Here is a 25,410-nt window from a genome sequence, read left to right as displayed (position 1 = left end):
TTTCTCATAGAAAGCGATGTTTTCTGACAGGAGCATATATGACTGAGTTACAGAATGAACACTGGAGTTCCACAGGGCAACCTGTTAGGCCCACTGTAATTCATATTATACAGAAGTGACTTCAGTAAATCTTCCCATGTGATGTCTTTTATTCATTTTGCTGATGATATTAGTGGGGGGGGGGGGGGGTTTCCACATCACAATCCTCATATACTTGTGGAAACAATCAATGTGAGTTGGTTTAGATATAGCAATGGATAAGTACTAACAAAATTATCCCTTAATTTTCAAAAAAACAAATTACATGTTGTTTAGTCATTTTCAGAAAACCAAATCACACGTTTAATAATACTTTATCTTCTCTATACTAACAAATATATTTTTTTTAATGAGATATTAGCAGAAAATGTTTTCCATATTAAATTTCTCAAGATTATTATTTATAATAAACTCTCCTTGATATGTCATGTTTATAACATCTCCAAAATTATATCTTGAAAAATTGGTGTTATAAACAGAGTAAAGTTTCACCTCTAATTACTCTGCTACTTACATGCTGTATTGCATTCCTCTCTGATATTACCCTATTTACATTACGGTTTAATGGCTTGGGGCAATGCCCATCAAAATCTGTTAGATTGCTTAGAAGAAGAAAAGAAACGAAAAAAAAAATCATTTCATGTTATTTTCCACTCTTTTATGAGATCTCACACAGATTCATTATTTTTTTGAGAATAAATTGCTAAAATAAAAGATTTATATTATTTCCAATTTGGTCAGTTCATGTTTACTTTATAAGACGGGCCCTTACCTGCTTCATATATGTTTTATAAGCATTTGTCCATTCATAAATATCCCACAAGAAGAATATCATTTACCTTTGTTGAGGTCCATGCATGCATGTTAGCACAAAATATGTTCATAATTATATGATGGGCAAAGATTCTAGAATGCATTAAGTGATGATATAAAAATGCCCCATCATTAGCTGTATTTAAAAGGAAACTGATGCGGATATTGTTGAAATTATATAACTAAAATGTATGAGAGTATATCCTTGGTGGGTTAGTATAATCAGTATATTATCACTAAGTCATAGCCTGATCCGTGCATTTGAATGTCTGTGCCACATGCCTTTCCTCCAACCCTTTCTTTCTTATCTCCCTTCTCAACACCAGTTCAGATTTTCATTGTATTGTTGCATTTGAAGTGTTTCTTGTTTGTACATGTATTTTGGTGCATCTTAGTTCATGTACTTGTCTTGTATCTTGCTTGTTTGTGCTTTTAGTTTTTGTCTCTGCTGGATTTTGTACATTTCATTTCGTGTGTCAACCCTAGGAAATAACACCAACTTGTGTATGTTTAATTTGGTTAATTGTTCAAGCAATATGAATTGGGTGTGGTTACCATGAATGGGGGGGGGGGGGGGGCACCACAATCTACAAGCTTCGCTTTTCAGTGGGTCCCCCATCTCCATCCTGTGATTAATTTATCACTATAATGCTTATTTGTATCATGATCCCCTTCTAAAGTATAATGTAGGCCTACCTCCCTTTTCATTGATTGCTAATGATGAATTTTTTTAGTTTCATGTACACTGTGCATATACAATTATGTTATAGCTGTGTTCAGACGAGGGCAGTTTTGGTCGGAGTAACTTCGGAGGAAGGGTCGGAGTAGTGCCCGTCTGAACAAGGTCGTGGTAACCACGACCTCTTCCTCCGACCAAGATACAAGTTTTCTCAGGAGTATCTCCGCTACTACGACTAGCCGGTCGGAGTAAATTGCCGGTGTGGACAAACCCTCGGAGTATCTATGAACTTACATACCTTAAGACCTAGGTAAAACTTCCGGAGTCAAATTGCAATGTTGACATTTCGCGAGTACACGTGCGCGTGCAGTACAATTCTAACCTAGCCGATCGCGACGAAGAAACTATGGAATATAATAGCGCTCAGAAATTCTCATCAACAAGTATGGAGAAGACAAATGCCGCTGGTAAAACACAATCGTATGGTCGACGTGCGCGGCGCTACCACTTCTGGAAGTTACACCGACCCTCCATGGTGATCCCCGCGAAGGCCGTGGTGAATTGGTCGGAGTTTCTTCCCCAGACCGTCGTGTGGACACAGGGGCATGGTAAGATAAGTATAAATTTGAATTTTAATTGCCGCGTCAATAAATTTTATTCCGACTAGAAATACGTCTGAACATGGCTTATGTTGCAATGGAGAAAAATGTTTAAAAAAAAAAAAAAAAGAACTTGACTGAAGTCTAGAAGACAATGAAAACCTTCTACGGGTAGGTTTCCACGAAAAAGGGGTGTGTCCACTGATGCAACTACTTCGCCCACTGCATGGTAAGTGCCGTCTATTCCACATTGTTCTGGTTCTAGAGAAGATTTTTACAGATTCCTTAATTTTGGGACCTATGGGGTGCATGGTGTCTGTTTGACCAAATGCAGAACCTACCACTCTAGAGATGCTACTTGTAGAGTTTGGTGAAAATCCCTCATGCATTACCCCCCCCCCCCCCAAAAAAAAAAAAAAAAAAAAAAAAAATCTGAAAAATGTAAAGAGTGCATGACAGATATCAGATGGCAGATGATGAATAATTGCAGTAGCTCACTTGAGCCAAAGGCTCAAGTGAGCTAGAAAGCTCTAATTTCAGCTTGGGGCTCACAAGCAGTATTTTGCAGAATGAGGCATAAAATACGACACAGAGAGGAGACAAGCAGGACATGGCAGAAAAGAGTATAGCTAACAAAGCAGAATGCCAGAATTCAGAACAATCATGATCAAATGTTTATTTTTTAGTAATTCGTTAGAGTAATGGAGATTTGCAAAATCTGATGACAAAACCTAAGATGACACTCATAAGAAGACCACCAACACTATCATGAAAATAAGGAAGGAGTATTTCCTTGGGATAACATTTACCACTTTCAACTTACAAGTTACATTAATTTAAGACTTTACATGATTAAATTTGGAACTGTATATGACTGCACACCTGTTTTATATTATTTATCTATATTTACATCAAGAACATCACTGTGCCCCTCATTCTTTGACACAATCTACATTGCAATGTGTTTAGAATGACATATTCAAACACTTCTGAGAAAAAAAATTTATAGTGAGAGTATAAATGTATAAATGTACAACACAATATGGTGACACTATACTGTATAAGCTGTTATTTTTGCGAGGGTTTTATTTTCATGAATTTTGGGAATATCTCTTGGACAGCCAATTTAACAACATGCGAAAATGTCACCATGCTAGGGTAATAGTGCACTTATATCAGCATTGGTGTCCATTCGCAAAAAACACCATTTCGTGGAAATGTCTGTGATCTCCTCATTCGTAAAAATAACTGTATGTGAAAATTACAGCTAATACAGTAGTGTGATTTACTATCCATAACTTATGCTTAAAGACTGTGTCATAGTCTTTTAAAGGTGAGGAAAAAGGAAGATATTTGCCCCACACTTAAATTCTCTAGGACAGCCCTCCATATGATTACGATAATCTCGATGCTGTCATCAGTGACTGATGGAATGGGCACTGGTGTAATCTCTCATTTCCTTACTTAGCAGGTGATATGCAGAAAAAATTAGCAAGTGGTGATATAAAAGGTCCATTCACACATAAATAAACCATGTGGTTTCCATATAGTACATCAATCTATATCTACTCCCAGTGGGCAAAAAGTAATTAAATTCATCTAAAACATACTTCCAGTATCCCATCAATGCAGTTAACTATGTTACATTCACTGATAAATGCAGTCATTGTATGAAGTTAATAGGGCTTGATAGCGCCATCCATGATTGACATATCTGTTCTATGTGTGTAAATGTTTTAAAAAAAATGTTTTTCCATTAAAAAAAAACCACACACACACCCTAGGGACTACTGCAGATAATTGAATACAATGGAAAACAATATACAATTACCAACATACACATTGATATATATAATACAATAATAGCTCAGGTATAAATGTTCTGTCACATGAAGAGTACATCATTGGCAGTAATACAGACTTTTTAAATGCCTTATTGCAAGTTCCTGTGTTCTCTTGGCCATCTACACAATGAAATTTCAGCTACATTTCCTTCCATGGCTAGCATATGAGTGTCCCTTATGTGTTCAAATAGTCTTGCATTATATACATTCCTTACTTTGTATTTTGCAGATACTCACAGTCTGCTGTATGAACAACAAAACTGCAGATTTCACTGAAGGTGAAAACCCCTATCTAACACTTCTGTACTGGTACACTGCTGAGAATGATAAACAGTTACAAATGTGCCATTTCCACGGCAAAGCACTTTATGTTACACTTGAAAAAAATATGTCTTGCAAAACTTTATATCACAATCAATACGTGGTCAAATTTCATCCGAATCACTTACAAACTGGATAATTTCAATCAGAAAGGCTTCTCCACTGTAAACCATGGCAATGCACTTTTTGCTATAATGATGAATTTGTTTTGTACAACTTTGCATGAAGTTCAACACATGTACCAAATTTTACTTGAACTGCTAATAAAGTGGTGAAACTTCTCCTGCGATGTTTTTTTGTTGTTGTTGTTGTTTTCCCCTTTAGGGGCCACAATAAACTGATATCATGACAATGCAGTTTCAACTACTTTTGGAAATCTTATGTGCACAACTTAACATCAAGTTCAACAATTGTACCAAATTTGATTTGAACCACTTAAAAGCTGGGTTCCATGCTTGCGAGGCTTTTCTTTTTTTCTTTTTTTCTTTTTTTTTTTTTTGGGGGGGGGGGGGGGCGGGGCATAAATGCACTGTTACCATGGTGATGCACTTCACTTCTTGTATAAATTTGTCCTGCACAACTGTACGTCACAGTCGTCACTTGTATCAAATTACAGTTACATGGCATAAAAGCTGGAAAATTAAATCTGCATGGCCTTTCCTGATTGGGGGGGGGGGGGGGGAATTATGCATTGTTACTATATGGCAATGCACTTTCCAGTACTCTTGCAAATGTGTCTCACACAACAATGGAAGTTTTCTCATTTGTGCCAAATTTTGTTTGAATGGCTTAAGAACTAGAGATTAAATTTCTCTACAAGCTTTTCACCTGATTTTGAGCCATAATGTGTTGTTACCACAGCAATATACTGAATGCTGCTGTACACACGTGTCTTGTACATAACTTCGCATTAAGCTTAACATGTTTGCCAAATTTCACTCGAATCAATTGAAATCTGGACAATTTACTCAATTTGAAAGTCTCTTGCCCTATTTTGAGCCCACTGGTGTTGTTATCATGGCAAATAGATCTCAACACAATAAGCCAATTTTTTTTTTTCATTTGAAAACTGAAGAAGTATTGGTAATTTGACCAGCAACATTTGCAATACACTATCTGACCAACCACCCGCCTGACCACATGCTGATTCATATACGCTACCTAAATTTTGTTTAGAAGGGGTGTTTAAATACTCCAGCAGTTGTAAGACTTGTGATTAATTTGGATAATGGCAGTTTACTTGAACAGCCATTGTGAACTCTTTACTCACAAATATTTGAGAAACCTAGAGTACGTCTTGACAATGTGAGACGACAGTTGCACATAATTAGAAAAAACTAACATGTTTGTCACAAATGTATCAAGTGCTAACTTTGGCTTGACCTAGTAGTGCTTTCAGATGTACTGAGTTACGTTATAATCATTATGATGTAAGGATATACAACTGTGCGACATATTAATACAAGTCCATTCAGATGCAATGCCCCGTTATCCGGTAATTGTATGGAAGCATTTAGACTTCGCGTTCAGTCGGACTTTCATGGGAAGCTCAATGAATGTGTATGAGTCTCTCTGTTGCACAGTATGAATTTTGTGCAGGCTTTGCACTTTGTGTTTATACTTTGTGCTGGACTCATTTTCTAGTCAGGCCCTAGGCATGTGTTGTGAATAAGCCCCGTCTTTTTATACAATGTACGGATTTGAGAGCTTTCACACCCCCAAAATGTCGCATTATAGCATTATCGTACAAAATGGTGCTCAAAACATTGTTTTAAAAAACATCCCACAATAAAACGACAAATCAATATGCACGCATTCAGACGCGAAAAACTATCCTATATGAATATCCAGTAAACCTTGCTTAAGTGACATCGCATAAGTTGACAACTCGCTTAAGTCGACACGATAAAAAAGTCCTGATTTTTGCCTTTGTTATTCCTTGAAAATTTCCTCTTATTAGTCGACATTTAAAAGTCGACAACTCGCCTAAGTCGACATGATTTTCAGTGCCAAGTGAGCTGAAATACGTGTTCATTCTAACACGTATTTATTATCATTATTATGTTAAACGCAACTTTCTCAAACGCAAACTTATGTCTAAGTCGACATAATTTTTTGCTCGAATTCTTATCCCAGTTCTCTGAAAAAGATTGTTTTCCTGCCCCGATTCGCAGCATTTCTTCTCGCTAATTCGCTAGTGTACGGCGCAGTAGCGTTCGCGCCATGCATCCACTGTCTTATACGCCTGAATAGAAAAGGTATAGACTCATTTACACTGAGTAGTACACGTAGTACAGGTGTTTGTGTCTGTGTGTATCGTTTGATGCAGGTCAGCGTGATGCAACTTATGGTGCAAACGAGTCAAAATCAAATGCAGGTGTATCAAATCGCACACAATTTTGCATTGTGCGTTGCTGAAAAGACTTGCGTTTGATATTCATGAAACTAGAAAGTTATTGTACGAACCTAAAACTCAATTGCATTTACACGCAATTCTAAAAATCAAATGCAAGAAACCAGAAAATTGTAGGAAACTAAAACTCATTTGCGTTTAAACGCAACTCTATAATTAAAAAAAAAATAAGTCCATCAAATCACACGCAACGCTGTATTAAAACGCAAGAGCGTTGCAGAAAAAAATAAATATTTGGGAATGAAAATAATATTGAGTTTTATGTAAAACGAATTTGGGGATTTTCTGTCAAAATTTGGCAACTTTGGGGATTTTTGAAGTGTCGTTTGGGTGGGGATTTTGTGAAGATTTGACCTGGCAACGCTGAGCTGGGCTGCTCATTTCCTGGATTACTTGTTCAAGTTGCTCACTTTTTTATCAGTCTGAGTGACAAGCATTATGGAACCTGCAAATAGGGCAAAGAGGTTGCGGCAATCCAGTCTCGCATCTTTCTTTACTGGAAGGTATGCTTGAATCATGCAAAACAGTTGGCATACAGGGTAAATTACCATACATGGGGGTGTTACGGACGTGTTGTAATACTACAATTTGAGTAAATAAAACACATCCGGCCCGGCAGGCCCGGGGCGCTGCGCGCCCACGCTTCGCCGGGAAAGGGCGCTCAGTCTCCTGACTGGTCAGTTTACAATTTGAGTAGCTGTGTATTGTACGGTGTGTGTGCAAATTCTCTGCCAGAGCGCAGGCGTGTTTTAGGACTGATGAATCGCTGAGTAATCTAAGGCTAAGCCAATGGCAAAATAACAAAGTATACAACTCTAATACTTATGCTTTGATTTTTTCTTCTATAACTGTATAACAGAGTAGTTTCATATCTTCTGTAGATAGCATAACCGAGTAACTATACTTCATAATACCCATGTTTAAATGATAACCCGGAGGGGGAGGGGGGGGGGGGGTAGTAAGTACAAAATGCCATTTAAAAATGGGTAGTGGGTATGTGCCGCTGAGTTGCATCGCCTTTTTTCACTCGAAGCCGTTCCAGTACATCACCCTTTTTTTCTTGTAGATGAAAAAATATGAAAAAAACACCGTTCCAAAACATGCTGTTTTTCCTTGTCAATGGAAAAAAAAAAAGAAAAACTGTTCCAAATATTAATTTTGACCTGTTTAAGTTAAAATTGAATCACTTATACTTGGGCATATTTAGGAAAGTGATCAAACTGCCATTAACATTTTTTTTTTTTAGAATGCGAGTACAGTGCACTCTCGTTATAACGAACACGGTTATAACGAAATTCCGGTTACAACAAAATAAAATTTAGGGCCGCAACATTATCAACTCTATGTATTTTTATTGTTTATTCATTCGCTTATAACGAAATTTCGTTATTACGAAAGAAAACTGCCGGTCCCGTGGACTTCGTTATAACAGGATTTTAATGGCCCGTTCGGCCAGTAGAATAGAATATCAATTATGTTTGCATTTCCCAGAGCTCCATATGAACTTTTTTGGCAGTTGCCCTTTTGGGCCACAAAAATTAAGTAATTTTATTTGCTGTAACAATGATTACAAACTATATTTTCTCATTAAAAAAAAACCACAACATTTAACAAATATTGTAGTTTGCAGGATTAGTTCATCATTTACAGGATTGGTCATGATAATGAACAGGTTTAGTAAATAGTACCGGTAGCTATTGAAGTTACTGTTTTCACATCCTTTATACAGGTCTGAGAATGATGATCACAAAGTGGCTTCTGATCAGGGTGATACAAATACCAGTGGTGACAGTGTCCTTTGCAGTGATGAAAGTCCTAGTTCTGCTGGTGGTGGGGTTGGGTCTACTTCAGGTGGAGTCTGTAGTAATAGTCCTGATGCCAATCTAGAGTTTGAGGAGTCTGCCATGGATGTTGATGTCAATGATGTCGGTTTGCTTCTCCAGATGAGAAATCAAAACTCTCGGACACAAAAAGTTTCAGCTCCAGACAAACCATTTCAAGCCTGACAAGAGCAGCATGCTGGCATTCCAAGAAGTTAGAAAGGGCGGCAACAATTGGAAAGTTAGCTTCCAGATTTCCTGGCTTGAAGAGTACCCATGGCTGGTATATTCACCATCACAAAAGGGTGGTTTCTGCAAATACTGTACTTTGTATGCAAAGAGCAACAAGAGTACTTTTGGAGTTCTAGTGAAAGTCCCATTCACCAAGTTTGCTCGTGCAAAGGGCAAAGATGGCATCCTCACCAACCATGCTGCCAACATATACCACAAGCAGGCTACTGACACAGCAAAGGCTTTCATCAGCACTTACCAGAGTCCTGAGTCTAGAATTGACATCAAACTCAGTTGTGAGGCTCAGCGACTATCTGAAACCAATCGTCACATCCTGGTCGAGATCTTGGAAACGATTCTACTACTGGCAAGACAGGGTTTGTCCTTGAGAGGACATAGAGATGACAGCACAGCCAACCCCCTAATTAACAGAGGGAACTTTCTGGCTTTACTGGAACACACAGCTGCCAGGGATCCAGTGCTGGATGAACATCTGCGAAGAGGCAAGAAGAACTAGAAATACATCTCTAAGACTATTCAAAATGATATCATCCTAACAGCAGCAGAATGTCTGAAAGAGGAGCTCCTGCACCCTCTCAAGAAAACAACTTTCTATAGCATCACAGCTGACGAAGTCACTGATCCCCATGCCAACCAAGAGGTGTTTTTTGTCTGTGTCAGATTCCTTGATCTGTCAACAGCTGATCACCCACAGATCAAGGAAGTCTTCATTGACTTCATTCACCTCAGACGCGCCACTGGAGAGAAGGTGGGGAAGGCTATCATGTCCGTCCTCCGCAGGAATGGTTTAGATGTGAACGCAGGAATGGTTTAGAGCAAGTGGTTTAGATGTGAAAAACATTAGAGGTCAGGCTTATGATGGGGCAAGTGCAATGTCTAGCAGCAATGTTGGTACCCAGGCACAGATCAAGGCCCAGGATCCACTTGCTCTTTATACCCACTGCAGATCACATGTCTTGAATCTGGCCGTAGCTGGCTCCTGCAAAGTTCAGGCATTGCACAATGTGATTGGGGTCATTAACGAGCTGTACCTCTTCTTTCAACTCTCCCCAAAGAGGCAACGGTACTTGGAGTTTGTGCTCCAGGTTTATGCACCTGAACAAAAGGTCAAGAAGCTGAAGGGCCTTTGTAAGACGAGATGGGTGGAGCGCCATGACTGCCTGGAAACCCTGGTGCTTCTGTACAAATACATTGTCACCTGCTTGCACTCCATGGTGACACCAGGTCTCTATCCACTGCTGACAACTGCACCTGAAGAAAGTAGAGAAGATGAGAACTATGAAGACTGGGACTGGGACAGAGAAACCCTGGTAAAAGCAGAGGGCCTGAGATGTTCCCTTACCAGTGGAACTCATATCAGCGCACTGGTGATTCTCAAAAATGGACTGCAACCGGTAAAGGCACTAAGTGTCAAACTTCAGAAGAGAGACAGTGACATATTCAAGGCGTATGGTCACATTGACTTTGTCACCAAGGAAATCCAAAGCATGCGCGTGAACATCGATGAAGTGTGGGATGAATGGTTCATGGAGTCTTGTGCAATTGCAGAGGACGTTGGGAGTAGCATCGAAACTCCAAGAACGACCAAGGTGCAGAGAAATCGAGCTAATGTTCCTGCTGATACACCAAGGTGAATACTATACCAGTATGTCATTGATATTTTCTATCATTTTTAATTCTGTGCATTCTTGACGACAATGTGCAATACTACGGAACAATCCCTACTGACTTTAATGACTCATTATCAGTAATCTAGCCAATAAGATGGGAGGCTAATGTTCGGAGGGATCATCTTTTGCTAAAAATAACCATCTTTGTTTTCTATAATTCTATTATTTGTACAGCTTGTCATTTCTTTCTAGTTAATAAAGGATATATAACAAGTAGCTCCATGTCAGTCACTAAAGAAATGGTGGATCTACCCCTTCCTCAGTATGCGGAATTCTTACCATTCTCCTTGGGCAGGGATAGTTTCTACCAGTTTTTGAGTAACACGGAATTAGCATTTCTTTATTATTAAAGTTATCTTCAACAATCTCCAGTACAGTTTCAAATGCAATTATATGTTCTGTAAAGATAGTATATACCAATGATGACAATATATTGTCATTTGTTCTCTTTGGTTATAGCACATATTTCAAGAGAGCGATAGCTGTGCCCTTTCTGGATAGCTTCAGCCAAGGTCTGACAGAAAGATTCTCCCCAGAAAACCGATGCATGAGGTCCATTATGGGACTTCTTCCGAGCGTACTCCTGACTAACACAGAGGCTCTTGATGAACAGATGCAGGAGCTGATGTTCTGGGAAGCAGATCTTCCTTCACCAGAAAACCTAAAGGTACCATTTTCTCCCAGTTTTCTTATTCTAATGTTAATAATTTTTTGACACCAAGAGACAGCACTGTGATATTCAATATATTTATGTTTCAGGCAGAGATTGGGAGCTGGACAAGATTTTTTCAAAACATGGACAAAGCTCAGCTTCCTGAGAACTTGGTTGACTGCCTGAGACATGCCGATGAGGACTTTTTTCCTAACATCAGGATGCTGATCATTCTGGGCTGCACATCTCCAGTCACCAGCTGCGAGGCTGAACGTTCTTTTTTGGCACTCACAAGAGTAAAGACATATCTTCGATCTACTATAGGGGAAGAGAGGCTTGCTGGACTCACCCTCATGGCTATCCACTACCAGGCAACCCTGCAGCTAAGTTCCAACAAAGTAGTTCCGCGATTTGTGCAGAAACATCCACGACGTCTCTTCTGCCAGTCCATCATATTCGACTGAGATTTGCCAGTGAGTATCAGTGACTAGCTGTTCATAATAAAAGTATTAGGTTGACAGTGCTTATTCCAAGGTCCCCAATTCTTTGTACCTGTGTTGTCAACTGGCCTTACATGGCAGGAAAATGCAACTAAATTTTACAAATTTTCATGGGGGTTAATTTGGCAATGACCTCTATACCAAAAATAGTGGTGTTTTAGATGCAAGAAAACGACATTTTCACACACAGATTTTCAAAAATTCTCCCTACCATACTCCCTACCCTCCCCCCCCTTTATAAAAAGCTAGATCCGCCCCTGAAAGTCATGTCGACAGAGTCATACGAATTCACACGCATATCTTTGCAGCAACGCACTTGAATTTAAATCGCAAAGTTGCATGCAATTTGGGGAATTTGCGTTTGATTTTTCAAATCAAGTTTAAAACTTAAAGTGTCTAGAAACGGCCAAGGTTTCCGATCCCGCTGTCTCAAAATATCTCTAGAGGTTTGGGAATTGTGCGTTCTCCTTCCTAATCAGCGCGAGATTTATGCATGAGCTAAAACATTTTTCTTGCCAATGTCAGTAGGCATGTTTTGGCGGCAAAATGAGTAAGATTTGGATAGCGATCCGCATCGTGATCCAAATCTTACTCTGTACAGGGGAAATTTGTTTTCATTTTTAAGTCGACAAAATGTCGACTTACGCGTAAGTCGACGTGATTTGCTCAGTCCCGATTATGTCGACTTACGTGAGGTTGACTGTACATCCATACATCATATTCCCTATGGAATCCCATTTTCTTTGCTCAATTTTCCAATAATACATCATATACACCGTGTACTTGTCTGAAAGGGTAGGTTTAATTTCGATGGATGGCTAAATTGTTTGAGAGCAGGTATTCAGGGATTTGAGCATGTTCACTTCACCCTTGACCACATGGTCCACAATTCTTCAAATTATCACGAACTGGTGACATCCATTATCATAAAGTTATTTTCAATATATATATATGGAAAAATGGTGCCATTTGAACATTCTCCCTTAACCTTTAACCCCATGCAAAAAACATTTACCTTCATAAGCATTGTAAAGTAATGCATGTATATACCTATGTAGTTTTATGGAGTTTATACATTGACCTTGAAGTTACAGAAAAAAGTGCAAGTTCAGCATTACCTAGTAGAATTTTAGTTCTCTAACCTCACCTTTGACACCATGACCAAAAAGTCCCAAGAGTATCACTGTCAGAGTTTTCAGATGAGTATGTAGTAAGATCCATGAAGAAACCTTGAGCCATTTCCCATATATGGGGAAAAATATAAGTTTGCATTTTCACTTGACCTTTGACCCCAAGGCCCAAAACTTTCCCTAGAGAATCTTTATCTGGGTATTGCATGAATACACTAAGTTTCAAGAAAATACTTTCAGGCACTGCATAGGGAAATAGTGACATTTTGAGAATTTGACCTTGACCTTTGACCTTGAGCATGTGCATCCCAAAGTTGATTGGCACAACTTTGTCCACTCATACATATAGTTGTACATATGCCAAGTTTCATTAGGATACCTCAAACAGCTTTTAGGTTACACTGTCAACCAAAAAACATAATGTCCCCAGCGATACTTCGTGGCAGAGGCATAAAAAAAGAAGCACTAAAGCTGGGTTTTTGTTTCATCTGCAAATGGTAAACTAGACTTGAAAATTTGTCAATTCTGACAAATTAGGTGATCCAATGTATCCAGAAATAAATGTTTTGAGCCCCAACACTAATTCTGTCACCCTATCTGGTATCTGTGATTGGGTGGGTGGTGGGGGGGGGGGGGGGGTGAATGGCTTCGTGATTTTGGAGATTTTCATCAAAGAAAGGGACTTGCTTACAGAACAAATTTGGATACAGTATGTATACTAAAAAAAAGATGCAAAATTAAAATTTTGTACCTTTGAACCTCATTTTCACATCCAAGAATGGTGTCCGAAGAATAAGTCACTGTTACCAAATGATCCTATTGACATGGTCTATATGTGAGTAAAATATGGGGGCATTATGCCACATATTTACCCAGCAAGATACAGGACAAGATGTTTTTGACCTTTGACCATACTTTACATCACCAAGATGGAGTCTTGTTAGAAAGTTGTCATTTAATGAAACAATTCATATGACATGGATTTGATGTGCGCAAAATATGGGAGTGATAGGGCATGTAATTACCAACATACAGGAAGAAGTACATTTGCAGTTGTTGACCCTTGACCCTATGTTGCACAGCCAAGAGGGCGTCGGAGCAAACTGTTATTTTTACTTGACTTTAACCTTTGACTTTTAACCCTCTGGGCTATTGGGTTAAAGGTCAAAGGTTAAAGTCAAGTGAAAATATCAATTTAGAATGATTATGATCGTGGTGTGATATACATTTTTGTACGTTCACACGCATACACGCACACACACGCACACATATAACCTTCAAGACTTTTATACAATCATTTATTTAGACATAAAAATGCATTCACTCATGTTGTTTAAAACTCTTATATAGTTATTATTAATTTGACACACATTTACACACCCGTCCATGTTACATGCACATCACATCCAACACAATGTTGACTTATACAGATCACATCTCGTATGTCTATCATATCTATGTATCTACATGTATGTTATACGTGTGCTTTGTATATGTATGTATCAATGTAACATGTATGCAAGCAAACAAAACAAATTTCCAGAAATGGACAAGAAAACTGAATTGAATTGCATTATGCAAAGATCCAGGTAAAATGGTCTATACACATGCTCAAAATCTGGCCCCTGTAGAGCATATTATGCTAACCACGCTAAAAAATAATGACTCTGTGATATTTGAATCTCATTTGCACAGCCAAAAAGGCATCAGACCAATGAGTCCTTATTTTACAAAATGATCACGCATCAAGGTCCATATGTATATGCGTAAAATATGAGGGTGACACTGCATACACTATAAATGAAGATACAGAATGAAACTGAAACAAATTTAACCAAACTTTGCTGAGTCAAGATGACATCTGAGAAACTAATTGTTACTTTCGGAAATGATTATTGCAACATGGTAATAAGTGCAAAATATGGGAAAAATAGCTTATTTATTCACCAAAATATAGGATGAAACCTTTATAACCTTTGACCCTAATTTACACAGCCAAGATGGCGTCTGATGAAGTAGTTATCTTATGAAATGATGTTCATGATATGGACTAAATAAACATGTGCAAAATATGGGGGGTATATACGGACTGTTTTTCTTGAGCTAGGGCACAAAAAGTGGAAGAGAAAAAAGGAAGAAATAAGTTCAGGTATAATATAGAAATTTAATCTAAAAAAATAAAAATCAGAAAAAAGATACAGTTAGGAAGGGAGAACAAGGCGTTACTAAAGAAAAAGGAAAAATAAAAGGATTAAAAATGCAACAAAAAAGTCATGTGCATTTAAGCTTGGAACACCAGATGCTTGAATCCAAAGTCTAACGCACTATCCATTGAGCCACGTTAAAGAGACTGTACAGTTCTGGTTGCGATGAGGATTTAGCTTTTAACGTTTTGCGAGATATTAAAAAACCACTCTATGAGATGTCAAAGAGCATGCAATTCTAAGTGGTATCAAAAGTTTATTTCATGAAAATCGGTTTTGAAATGGCTGAGATATCCAAAAACTAGGTGAAACAAAGATCCTAATATAAGTTGTGGCCTGTTGCCTTTTATAATTATCATTTTTTTTTTTTTGATATCTCAGCCATTTGAAAACCAATTTTCAACAAACAAACATTGAATCCTTCTTGAAATTACGTGCTCTTTCATATTCCATGAGAGGTTTCTTATTATCTCACTTGGGAATGTTATAAACCTGAATCCTTACCTCAACAAGTACTGTACGGTCCCTTTAAATGCAACGTATTATGTATTGCTCAATATCTCCCTACATCAAAGCTGAGTTTCAATTTCATACAAGTTTTTCAATGCGATCCTGCCATCCATTGAAAAAATGGAGGGCACATTTCTGATAGCCCAAAGTCTCAGCTGCAACATATTCAAATCTGGGAGAAAGTGAGCTACTGCTTGATAAAGACAGTCGTGTAAATTGGCATATCCAGAAAATGGACTGCTGTAGAGACAGCGAGTTAATGGTCAAATTTGAAGGTTACCTTCAATCATTTTTTTAGGTGATGACGTCTTTCAATATAAAATCTGAGGTTACGCATCTGAAAGAGAATCTAACAAGCTACAACAAACTGAAATCTGGGAGAAAATTGGCAAAGGGTAAATGAGATATGCCTGAGTGAACTTGATATTTGATGTCATTTTGAAATTTCACATTTTTTATTATCACTGAGGAATTTGATACCTTTTTGATAAATATGCCAGCATTAGCAACTCATGAAATATCTACGACTCGTTTTTTTCTGAATATGTACAGAAAATTCCATTGATGAGATATGATTGAGTGTGTGATCTGAGATAATGACTATACCGACGTCATGGATGACTGATCACGGTGATACCTCAGATCTGTTGTCTTCATGACATGATACATACTGTAAAATGCATGCAAAAGTTCTTGTCTACACTAGATGCATTGAATGTTAAGGGCAACTCACAAAAATTTCATGCTGCAAAAAAGGCAGTCGGCTCTAATTCGCAAAAATTTCACCCCGCGAAAACATTGTTTTACAGTACATGATGAAAGTTTGAAGTTGATACTCGAAGGAATTTTTGAGTTAACCTCTGCCCAAGATTTGAGGAGAAATAAAGAGGAATAAAGAATAAATAAAAAATAGAATCAGTACAGATACAGAAGGTGATTCGAGAGGATAGTGGGATCACATAATAATGCCTTTAATTACTGGAACATATGGCATGCAAAAATATTCACATGCTTTAATGTTCTTGCTAGCTTGTGGTTGCACAAAAGGCGCATAAATTTCCACTTTTACAGTACATGATGCCATTGGGCAAAAAATCTTCCAAAATGAGGGGGCTTTTAGAATCTCCTATCTAGACATGGAGCGGTACAGAAGTAGTCAGGATGACTCCTGAAGAATCAGGGAGACTTGGCAGCTCTGCAGTGACAACGTCCCAGCAACACTTTGCAGGGACCATTTTAATAGGCAGGGTAAAAACAGATTACCAGTACTCAACCCTGACGTTGTCGCGATAACTCTAGTTTGAAAGGTTCTGTTAAAATGGGCTTAATAGGGAGGTTCTGGGGTCCCTGTATTAGATATACATTGTTATTCTAGTAAAAATGCCTGTTAAGTATGGTGACAAATTTGACCGTGTTTCAGGAGGACAAAAAAAAAAGAAGAAAGAATTAGGCCCCAATTTGATCAACCCCTTCTACCATCCCCCTCATTTGTAATGATTTCCTAATCTTAGGCCTTTGTCTCTCCCATGCGACACTGTGCCCCCAGTGACAAAACATCTCAAGTTTGGTGAAAATCTGACCATGCACTTTGAAAAGGTAGGTGAAAATTGGGCCCTAACTTGAAACCTCCTCCTGTCCACCTGTGGATCAGCCATGAGCAAGTGGAATTTACAGTCACCAATTTGAACAGATATACATGTACATATTCTATTGCCCGAGCCATAATCCCAGCCAAGTTTGGTGAAAATCAGACCATACATTTTGGAGAAGAATATGAGAATGTGAAAACTGGCCCTGATTTGATCTCCCAGCACATTCCCCAATCTGTCACAAACAAACTTGACAACTACAGTCACCAGTCTAATTTATTCACTACACTAAAGTTTTGAGAGATGAAGATTTGTAAAGATTCCTTAATGTGGGGATAGAGTGGGGAATGGTGCCCATTTATACAAATATCTATTTCATTACCCTCCTGATTAACATCTGCCAAGTCTGGTGAAAATCTGAACATGCATTTTGAAGGAGATAGAAATGTACAATTTATGCCCCAATTTGGACCCTGCTACAGGGCTCGAAGGGCAGCACCTCTATAGCCGCCATGAACAAACTTGAAACTGCAGTCATCAATGTACTAACTTATAACATTAACTTAGCTATATTACTTCTGGTTTTAGAGAAGATTTTTAAATATTCCTTAATTTGAGGGTTTTGGGGCCACCTGTGTGCCCTCCCCTTGGGTGCCCATTTGAATAAGTTGAGATCCTATTCCCTTAGGGATAATACCTGCCACATTTGGTGGAAATCTGTCATAGGGTTTTAAAGAAGAAGATGAAAATGTAAAAAGCTTACGCAAGATGCATACTGGAAGCCGGACAATGAGTGATCGCAGCAGCTCAATTGAGCCTTTGGCTCAGTTGAGTGAATGGCATGCTGGCACTTGGGCTACCATCTCTGCCCCCCCAAAGAAAAAACAAACAAACAAAAGAATTTACATAATCCCCACTGTTAGGTGCAACAGAATTTACAAACCCAAATATGAATATAAACATCTGATAATAGGGGAGTCACAAATTGCGGCTGTAATACCCCCATTCTACAGAGATTTTTTTTTTTATTGGTCACTCGTCCGAACCAAAGTTTGATGCTTCCATCCACCAAACAAAGTGAATCAGATTGCAGTTAGGCGTTGCATCAAAATTATACCTTGGAGGATCCTGCAGGATCCTGCAAGGTATAATTTTGATGCAACGTCTCAGAGAACCCCACTTATGTTGGTCGACTATCAGGTCAGTGTCAGACATGTAGCATGTGATCTTCCTCAGACGATCTTGTCTCATTGGATCAAGCCTCGACATGTCTGACACTGACCTGATAGTTGACCAACACATGTTGGATTCATCAGACTCCGATCTGACAAACTTTAGCTGGTAGGCAGAAGCAAAGTTTATTGCTTCCGACAAGTGATTGATGAGAAAAAACCCTCTGTGGAACAGGGGTATTAGTTTTACATTGATGTTGGAGAACAGGCGATCAAAGTAAGAACAAAAAATTATCAAGGCAAAAAATATAAGTGCCATCATTGGTTCTTCAGTGCGTTAGAAAGCCAGTCCAAGCCTTCATAAAGGCCATCTCCAGAGGTTGCACAAGTAGCCTGCACATACCATGATCGGTTCTTCAGCGCGCTTAGAGCAAGCTTTTCTTGAATTTCAGCAGTACCCAGCGCATTGGGCAAATCCTGGGGAGAGCCAAAAACAGAACGAAATTGTAATTTTTCAAGAAAAGTTTCCATTTACAAGAAAAGATATGAAAAGTGTCATCAAAAAAGTAAGACATAGAATGTAATCATACAAGTTGACAAAACAGGACAATGCAAAATACAAACATTGCAAAATACACAGAAGGTTTGAACAATAACAATACAAAAACACCCAGAAATGTCCCTTAAATTAGCTATGTGTATAGTCTTCCAAACGAAATTGTTTCTATTTGAATTCAAAATTATTCATTAATTTTAACACTTTAATTTCTCTAGGGATTGAATAACATGTAAAAAGACCCTGATAGAGAACTGAAGTTTAAAAAATTTACTCTTGTAATCAATCAAACTGGATTTTGGAAGAGTGTTTGTTTTAGAATTCCTCACAGAGTCGTGGATAAAGTGAGTATGATTTATTTTCTATGGCAAGTAGGGAATTATTGAATTATAAATTCAAACTTAATTTTCCTCAGGTTTGTTTGTTTGTTTGCTTTTCTAGCTTCAGAACAGAGAACCTTCTTTTTCTAGGTTTTAATCAGCCAATCCACTATGCCTCGAAACTCTGCAACATCTGCATTATACACAAATACATGTATATTCAGTAAAATTTACTGGTCTATATGCTAATAGAAATTTAGCTTCCATTTTTTAGCTTGTCACACATAATATATCACATGTAGACACACACAGATTCATATATCTAAAGAGGAAACCCACAAAAAAAAAAATTTAAGAGAAAAAGAAAGAAATCCCTTCACAACATAAAAAAACTAGAAATGTTGCTATGGCGACTGGTATGCCTCCGCCATAATGCATGGTTATCCTAATAAGTCTAAAGTACAATATCTTAGCAATGTGTGATGACAGTTTCACATAAAATTGGCAAAATATTAAAATGACAGGTTTGTCATAAATGTGTTGAATGTATTTGGGGATTTGAGGATTTTTACCTGACTTTTGACCCTTTTTATAAGTTTATGCATAGAGTAATTGTCAAGGTATGGAGAAAAGGAGGAATTTCAATGATAAATATTAAAATATCAGCAATCAGAACAAGCATAAATATGTAGCGAGTTTCATGATACCTTGAGTCACTTCAAAATATGGAGAAGTGAAATTTAGTACATTCACTTGACCTTTGACCTTTTGACATTTGACACTTCGGGCAAGAAACTGTCCAGAGAATCTCTATTATGTAATACATGTTTATATTACGTTTTAAGAAAAATCACGAAGGTATTGCATAAATATGAGGGATATAATGAATTTATGAGTTGACCTTGACCTTTGACCCCCTGACCTTTGAACCATGACCCCAAAGTTCCCTAGATAATTACTGTAAGCCAGTGCATGCATTGTACTAAGTCTCCATGAAGGTACCTTGAACCATTTTGCATCATCCAGATTCGGATTCAGCATCCTCAAAATGCGATAAAACCATCAAATGTTTTCAATTTTTCACCATTTAGAAGAAAATACATGTGAATATCCATTTTTGTTGGCATTTTGGTAGCCATCTTGAATATATCAAAACCCTCAAGGATGCAAGAGTTGCGTTCGGTCTCAGCATGCCAGAAATAGGGTAAAACCATTGAAAAAAAACATTGGGTGGGCGGTAAAACAAGGTTCAGCCTCTGTCACCCAGACTACTATGACTGCATGCTCTGTGATTGTTACACTGAACACTATCATTTATCAAAATTCTCGTGACCTTTCATCCTTATATCAGATTTTGCATAAAAAAAGGTAATTTACAATAGCACCTCATGTAGCATACTCACAACAGACACTGTAACTGGCAAAATGTTGATGCAATCAATTGGATTTTGGCATGGAAACAACTGAATTAAAATAAAGCACAAATGAATTGAATTAAATTGAAATATTTGACTTTTCTTAAATGACCTCAGGTAAATTTGCCCCTGAATCTACATACAATGCACTGCCCTGTCAAAATCTACTGCTCTAGCTTAGCAGAACAGTACTTTTGATTTTCAATCCAGTTTCACATAAATGAAAACATACTCTGATAGGCCAAAATAAAAAGAGAAGAAGCCCCAAATGCACATTGCTCTAGCACACATGGTGCAGAGGTATACTGACTTAAAAAAAAGCAAGTATACCTGCTTATTGGCAAAGACCAGGAGCTTTGCATCTTTAAGGTCATCTTCGTTCAGCATTCTGGTGAGCTCGTCCCTTGCCTCACCAAGTCGCTCCTTGTCATTACTATCTATCACAAAGATGAGACCTAAGACAGAAACACATGAATAAGATATTCAGATAACATTCTTACAATTTTCCCTCCTGTTCATGATTAATTTTCCATGCCATGCATGTAAATTCCTATAAAAAGGTTACCATATTACACTGATTTTTTTTTTTATAATCACATTGTAGGACAACAAAAGCCAATGCATTCTGATGTTGAAACTGGCAATGAACACTTGCTTATCTTCACACTTAACATGTTACCAGTTTACTGATTTTGTCAAACCATTTCCTTTCACAATCAAATTTGAAAAAGAAAAAGAAACTTGTTAGTATATCATAGTGACTATATCTTCTAAAAAAAGAGAAATCCATCCTGAAAATTTTGTGAATGAAATCAACAAAATTACAGAAACAGGAGAGTAAGTTTGATCAAATTCTGATGAAAACTGATAAGAATTATGATTTTTAGAAGATGCAATCATTCGAAAATACATTGTAATGCTACATGTGAACTCATCCCCAATTTGCTCTGAACTATAAAATGACTTAGTTTTTCCCATCAAGAAACTTTCCAATTGTACATATACACCCTCAATACAATCATTATATTTTCTATATAACCCTCATACAAGCAACATATTTCATCATCAATAACCAAAACTAATAAAAAAGAAAAGAGATTTCATGAGATTCTATGCACAAAGGAAATGGAGGGCGAGTCCACATATTATCACAGAGATATCAATTTGATTTGATTGATTGCAACTTCAAACAAGAAACTGGGGTGGGGGAGGGGTCTCATGGTCACTTGAGTATTGCATATTTACCTTCCACACATTCTTGAAGACTATTACCCACAAGAAACTACACGTAGCAAACTTGGGGAGCTTTGGGAAACCTCCAGGAGAGCATTCTCCATTTATTTTCTATCACACTGGCAATAATATCTGGTAAGTTTGTAGAAAATTTGCACCTGCATTTTCTAAAAGAAGATCAAAATGTGAAATGTGGTCTGTAGTTTTAGTCCTAACCCCAAGGGAGCCATCCCTGAATCTGGCATAAACATACGTGATAATACCACTCACTAATACTGTAAAAGTGGATATTTTCGTGCGACTAAATTTTTTTTTGGTGCTTGGCTGGGTAAGAAGAGTTTTGCGTGTTTTCAATTTTGCAGAATCAAGATATCACGCACAGAGATTCTTTAAATGGGGCTGGGGGTTGGGATGCTACCTACCAAGTTTGGTGACGATCCATCATGGGCTTATCATGAAGAAGCATGTCATTATCTCACCAAAAATGTTGGAAACCTGAAGTTAGGCCTCAACCAAAACTATACCATCCTTATAAAGTTTTACTAGAAACCCTACTCTTAGGCCTAGGCCTGCATAACGTTTACAGTAAGCAATATAGATATCAATACAAGGCCTGTATTGTGGTTTTATCTCATTTTAGATGACATTCATTGGTACAAAATCAAATTAGATTAGTTTCCAGTAACTTTTCTCAGTGAGTTAAGCCTTAATATGATTGAAGCTGTCTTTACTTGTAATGTTTACAGTTTATAGACCTGCATGTAACATTAGGCCTAAATTGCTTCCAACACAGTGAGAATTTGCAAGACATTGAACCTATTAACCGGAGGGCCAAACCCCCAAAACTCGCTTACTTAACGAGTGAGTTCCACACTCTCTACAAACTAAGTAGACCATGCTTATTTTCAAGCTTTTATTGTAACAAACAACATTCCACTGGTCTACCTCAAAAAATTTGTTGCGAAAGCCTCCAAATCCAAGATGGCGTCCAAGATGGCTGCCATATTTACTGAATTTATTATTTGAAAGACAGAATTCGATAGAAACATCAGATTTCAACAAATGTGATGTCATATGAAGAATTAAATTTTTCTACAAGTTGATACCATTTTTGTGGGTTATTAGGATAAATGGATTGAGATTTTAAGGAAAAAACACTCATTTTTTGATATTTTTCTGATAAAAGGAAATACTTGATTCAGCATAAATCAAAGAAAGACTGAAGGATTATCTTGAAACGTTTCAAGAATTTTGTTTGACATATAATTGATATTTGGAGAAAATTAGGGGTCAGTACCATATTTGGTTCAGGAGTTATGATGTCTCAAACTTGAAAACTCACTATGTAAAAATGGCCACTTTAGTTGTGACAAGAGCTTGTTGGTCGTAAAGAGAGTCTGCGCGCGCCAAGACTACTACACGCACCACTGGCACTGACGCTTGTAGCAGTGCCTGTGGTGCATGTAGTAGTCTTGGCAAACGCAGACTTTTTCTTTGACAAACAAGAGTTTGTGCCTGCAAACTAACTTTTCATACCAAGTGGTAGCTCAGGTGACACTGATTGCTATTATATCAAAGTAGATTGTTCTGAAGCAGACGAGATGAAGCAAAAAATATCTTTCAAATAGAGGTAGAAGCTTGAAACAACCTTGCTATAGAAAGTTTAAAACAAAATTTGGATCAATCACTCAAAAAATTCAAGATTGCAGGCCATCAAACCTGACATAGCGTATTGCGTCAAAGTAAATGTATTATTTCGATTTTGATACAGTTTTGTCTGTTTTTTACTGTCTATTTATGTTTTTTATATATTCTGAATATTGTAATGCTATTTCAAACCATCTTAGGTTTTTATGTAGACATTTTTCAGAATGCACCATGAATATTTCTCTAAAAAGTAAAAAAAAAATCAAATTTAACTAGAAATGTCACTATGGCGACTGGTATGCCTCCACCATAATGCATGATTCTCCTAATAGGTCTAGATAGTACATGTGGACAATGTGTGATTACATTTTCACAAAATTGGCAAAATATTAAAGTGACAAGTTTGTCACAAATGCGTTGAATGTTCACCTTCCTTGACCTAGGTTTAATTGGATGAATAGGAGAGCATGTATTTGGGATTTAAGGATTTTAACTTGACTTTGACCCATTCATACGTTTAAGCATTGAGTAATTTTCAAGGTATGGAGAAAAAGTGCAAGTTCTGTATTGAATAGTAAATTGTTACCATTTTCATCTGGCCTTTGACCCTAAAATTCATAAGGTAATCACTGTCAGGCAGAACATGCATAAATATGTAGTACGTTTCAAGATAACTTGAGCCACTTCCGAGATATGGAGGAATAAATTGGTTGAGCACTTTTACTTGATCTTTGACCTTCTGACCTTTGAGGCAAAAACAAAAGAAAAAAAAAACTATCCAGAGAATCTCTATTAGGTTATACATGCATACACCAAGTGTAAAAAAAAGAATCCTGCTGGCATTGCATAAACATTAGGGAAATAGAAAAATTTTGAAGTGTTGCCCTTGACCTTTGACCCCTAACCTTTGACCCCATGAACCTTAAATTCTCTAGACAATCACTGCCAGTCAGTATATGTATAGATACTATGTTCCATGAAGATATCTTGAACAATTTCCATGGTACAGAGAAAAAAGATGAAGTTTTGATATTTTTACTTGACCTTTTGACCTTTGACCTCACGACCCAAACTTTCACCAGAGAATCTTAATTGCGTAATACATGTATACACTAAGTTTCAAAAAAAAAATCTTCATTCATTGCACTCATATGGTGGAAATAGTGAAATTTTATGTATTTGACCTTGACCTTTTGACCTTTGACCTTGAGCATGTGCACCCAAAAGTTGATAGGCACACCTTCACCCCCTAATACACATACATGTAAAGTTTCATTAGGCTACCTAAAAAGGTTTTGATAGTTACCCTGTCCACAAAATTCATTATGGACGGACGGATGGAAGGACAGACGGACGGACAACCCGAAAACATAATGCCTCCGGCACCACTTCGTGGCGGAGGCATAAAAATGTTTATGAAAACCATGTAGAAATTAACATCTTTCCCATATAATCAATATTTGGAGAAAATTAGAAGTCAGTATTGTATTTGGTTCAGGAGTTATAATGTCTCAAACTTGAAATCCCATTTTACATTTGTTTTTTCATGTATTTACAAGCATCTGTTCCCAAAGACGTCACAGAGGGTCAAATCCAAGATCGTACTTACTTTTCGAGTTCCACTCTCTCTATAAGCAAGACCATACATAATATTAAACATACTAAGCAATGTTCCATTAGTACACCTCAGTATATTTGTTGCAAAAATCTCCAAAGTACAGATGCGGTCCAATAGGCCGCCATTTTTTTGAATTTAACATTTCAAATATAAAATTTGATAGAGACGTTGGATTGCAAAAAATTTGATGTCATACGAAGGAGAGTAAAACTTCCTAAAAGTTGATACCACCTTAGCTGTGTATTGTAATAAATGGGGTGGGGGTTGTTTGCTTCTCTCTTTTTTTTTGGGGGGGGGGGAGGGGGAGGAAATCCATATTTTATATAGTTTTGAAAAAAAGGAAGAAATGTAAAAATGCATGATTTAGTATTTATCAAAGAACTGAAGAATTATTTTGAAACCTGCCATTGAGAT

General features: G+C 37.5%; 2 protein-coding genes across 2 annotated transcripts in view; one reads left to right on the top strand and one right to left on the bottom strand.

The window, feature by feature from the left end:
- Positions 1-9,652: 9,652 nt before the first annotated feature.
- Positions 9,653-11,566, top strand: LOC139732299 (52 kDa repressor of the inhibitor of the protein kinase-like). Its single transcript, XM_071643169.1, has 3 exons — positions 9,653-10,410; positions 10,910-11,117; positions 11,210-11,566. The coding sequence occupies exons 1-3, from the start codon at positions 9,653-9,655 to the stop codon at positions 11,564-11,566; spliced, it is 1,323 nt and encodes a 440-aa protein (XP_071499270.1).
- A 6,650-nt stretch (positions 11,567-18,216) lies between these two features.
- Positions 18,217-25,410, bottom strand: part of LOC139732297 (ADP-ribosylation factor 1) — a 65,776-nt gene continuing 58,582 nt past the window's right edge. The window contains exons 4-5 of the mRNA XM_071643168.1: positions 20,829-20,953; positions 18,217-18,684 (exon numbers count right to left, since the gene is read on the bottom strand). Coding sequence (XP_071499269.1) covers positions 18,526-18,684; positions 20,829-20,953 — 284 coding nt within the window. The 3' untranslated portion in view covers positions 18,217-18,525. The remainder of the gene's footprint in view (positions 18,685-20,828; positions 20,954-25,410) is intronic.

This window comes from Diadema antillarum, unplaced genomic scaffold, assembly GCF_040938485.1.
Source record: "Diadema antillarum isolate AM-2024a unplaced genomic scaffold, OU_Dant_1.0 seq00000411_RagTag, whole genome shotgun sequence".
In the NCBI taxonomy this organism is placed as follows: domain Eukaryota; kingdom Metazoa; phylum Echinodermata; class Echinoidea; order Diadematoida; family Diadematidae; genus Diadema; species Diadema antillarum.
This window is presented reverse-complemented; position numbering and strand designations above follow the sequence as displayed.

Excerpts from the sequence above, each read along its gene's own strand:
- LOC139732299 (XM_071643169.1), top strand. The coding sequence starts at position 9,653 with ATGTCTAGCAGCAATGTTGGTACCCAGGCACAGATCAAGGCCCAGGAT. Across the intron at positions 10,411-10,909 it reads GTTCCTGCTGATACACCAAG|CACATATTTCAAGAGAGCGA; the intron begins GTGAATACTATA and ends CTTTGGTTATAG. Across the intron at positions 11,118-11,209 it reads CTTCACCAGAAAACCTAAAG|GCAGAGATTGGGAGCTGGAC; the intron begins GTACCATTTTCT and ends TTTATGTTTCAG.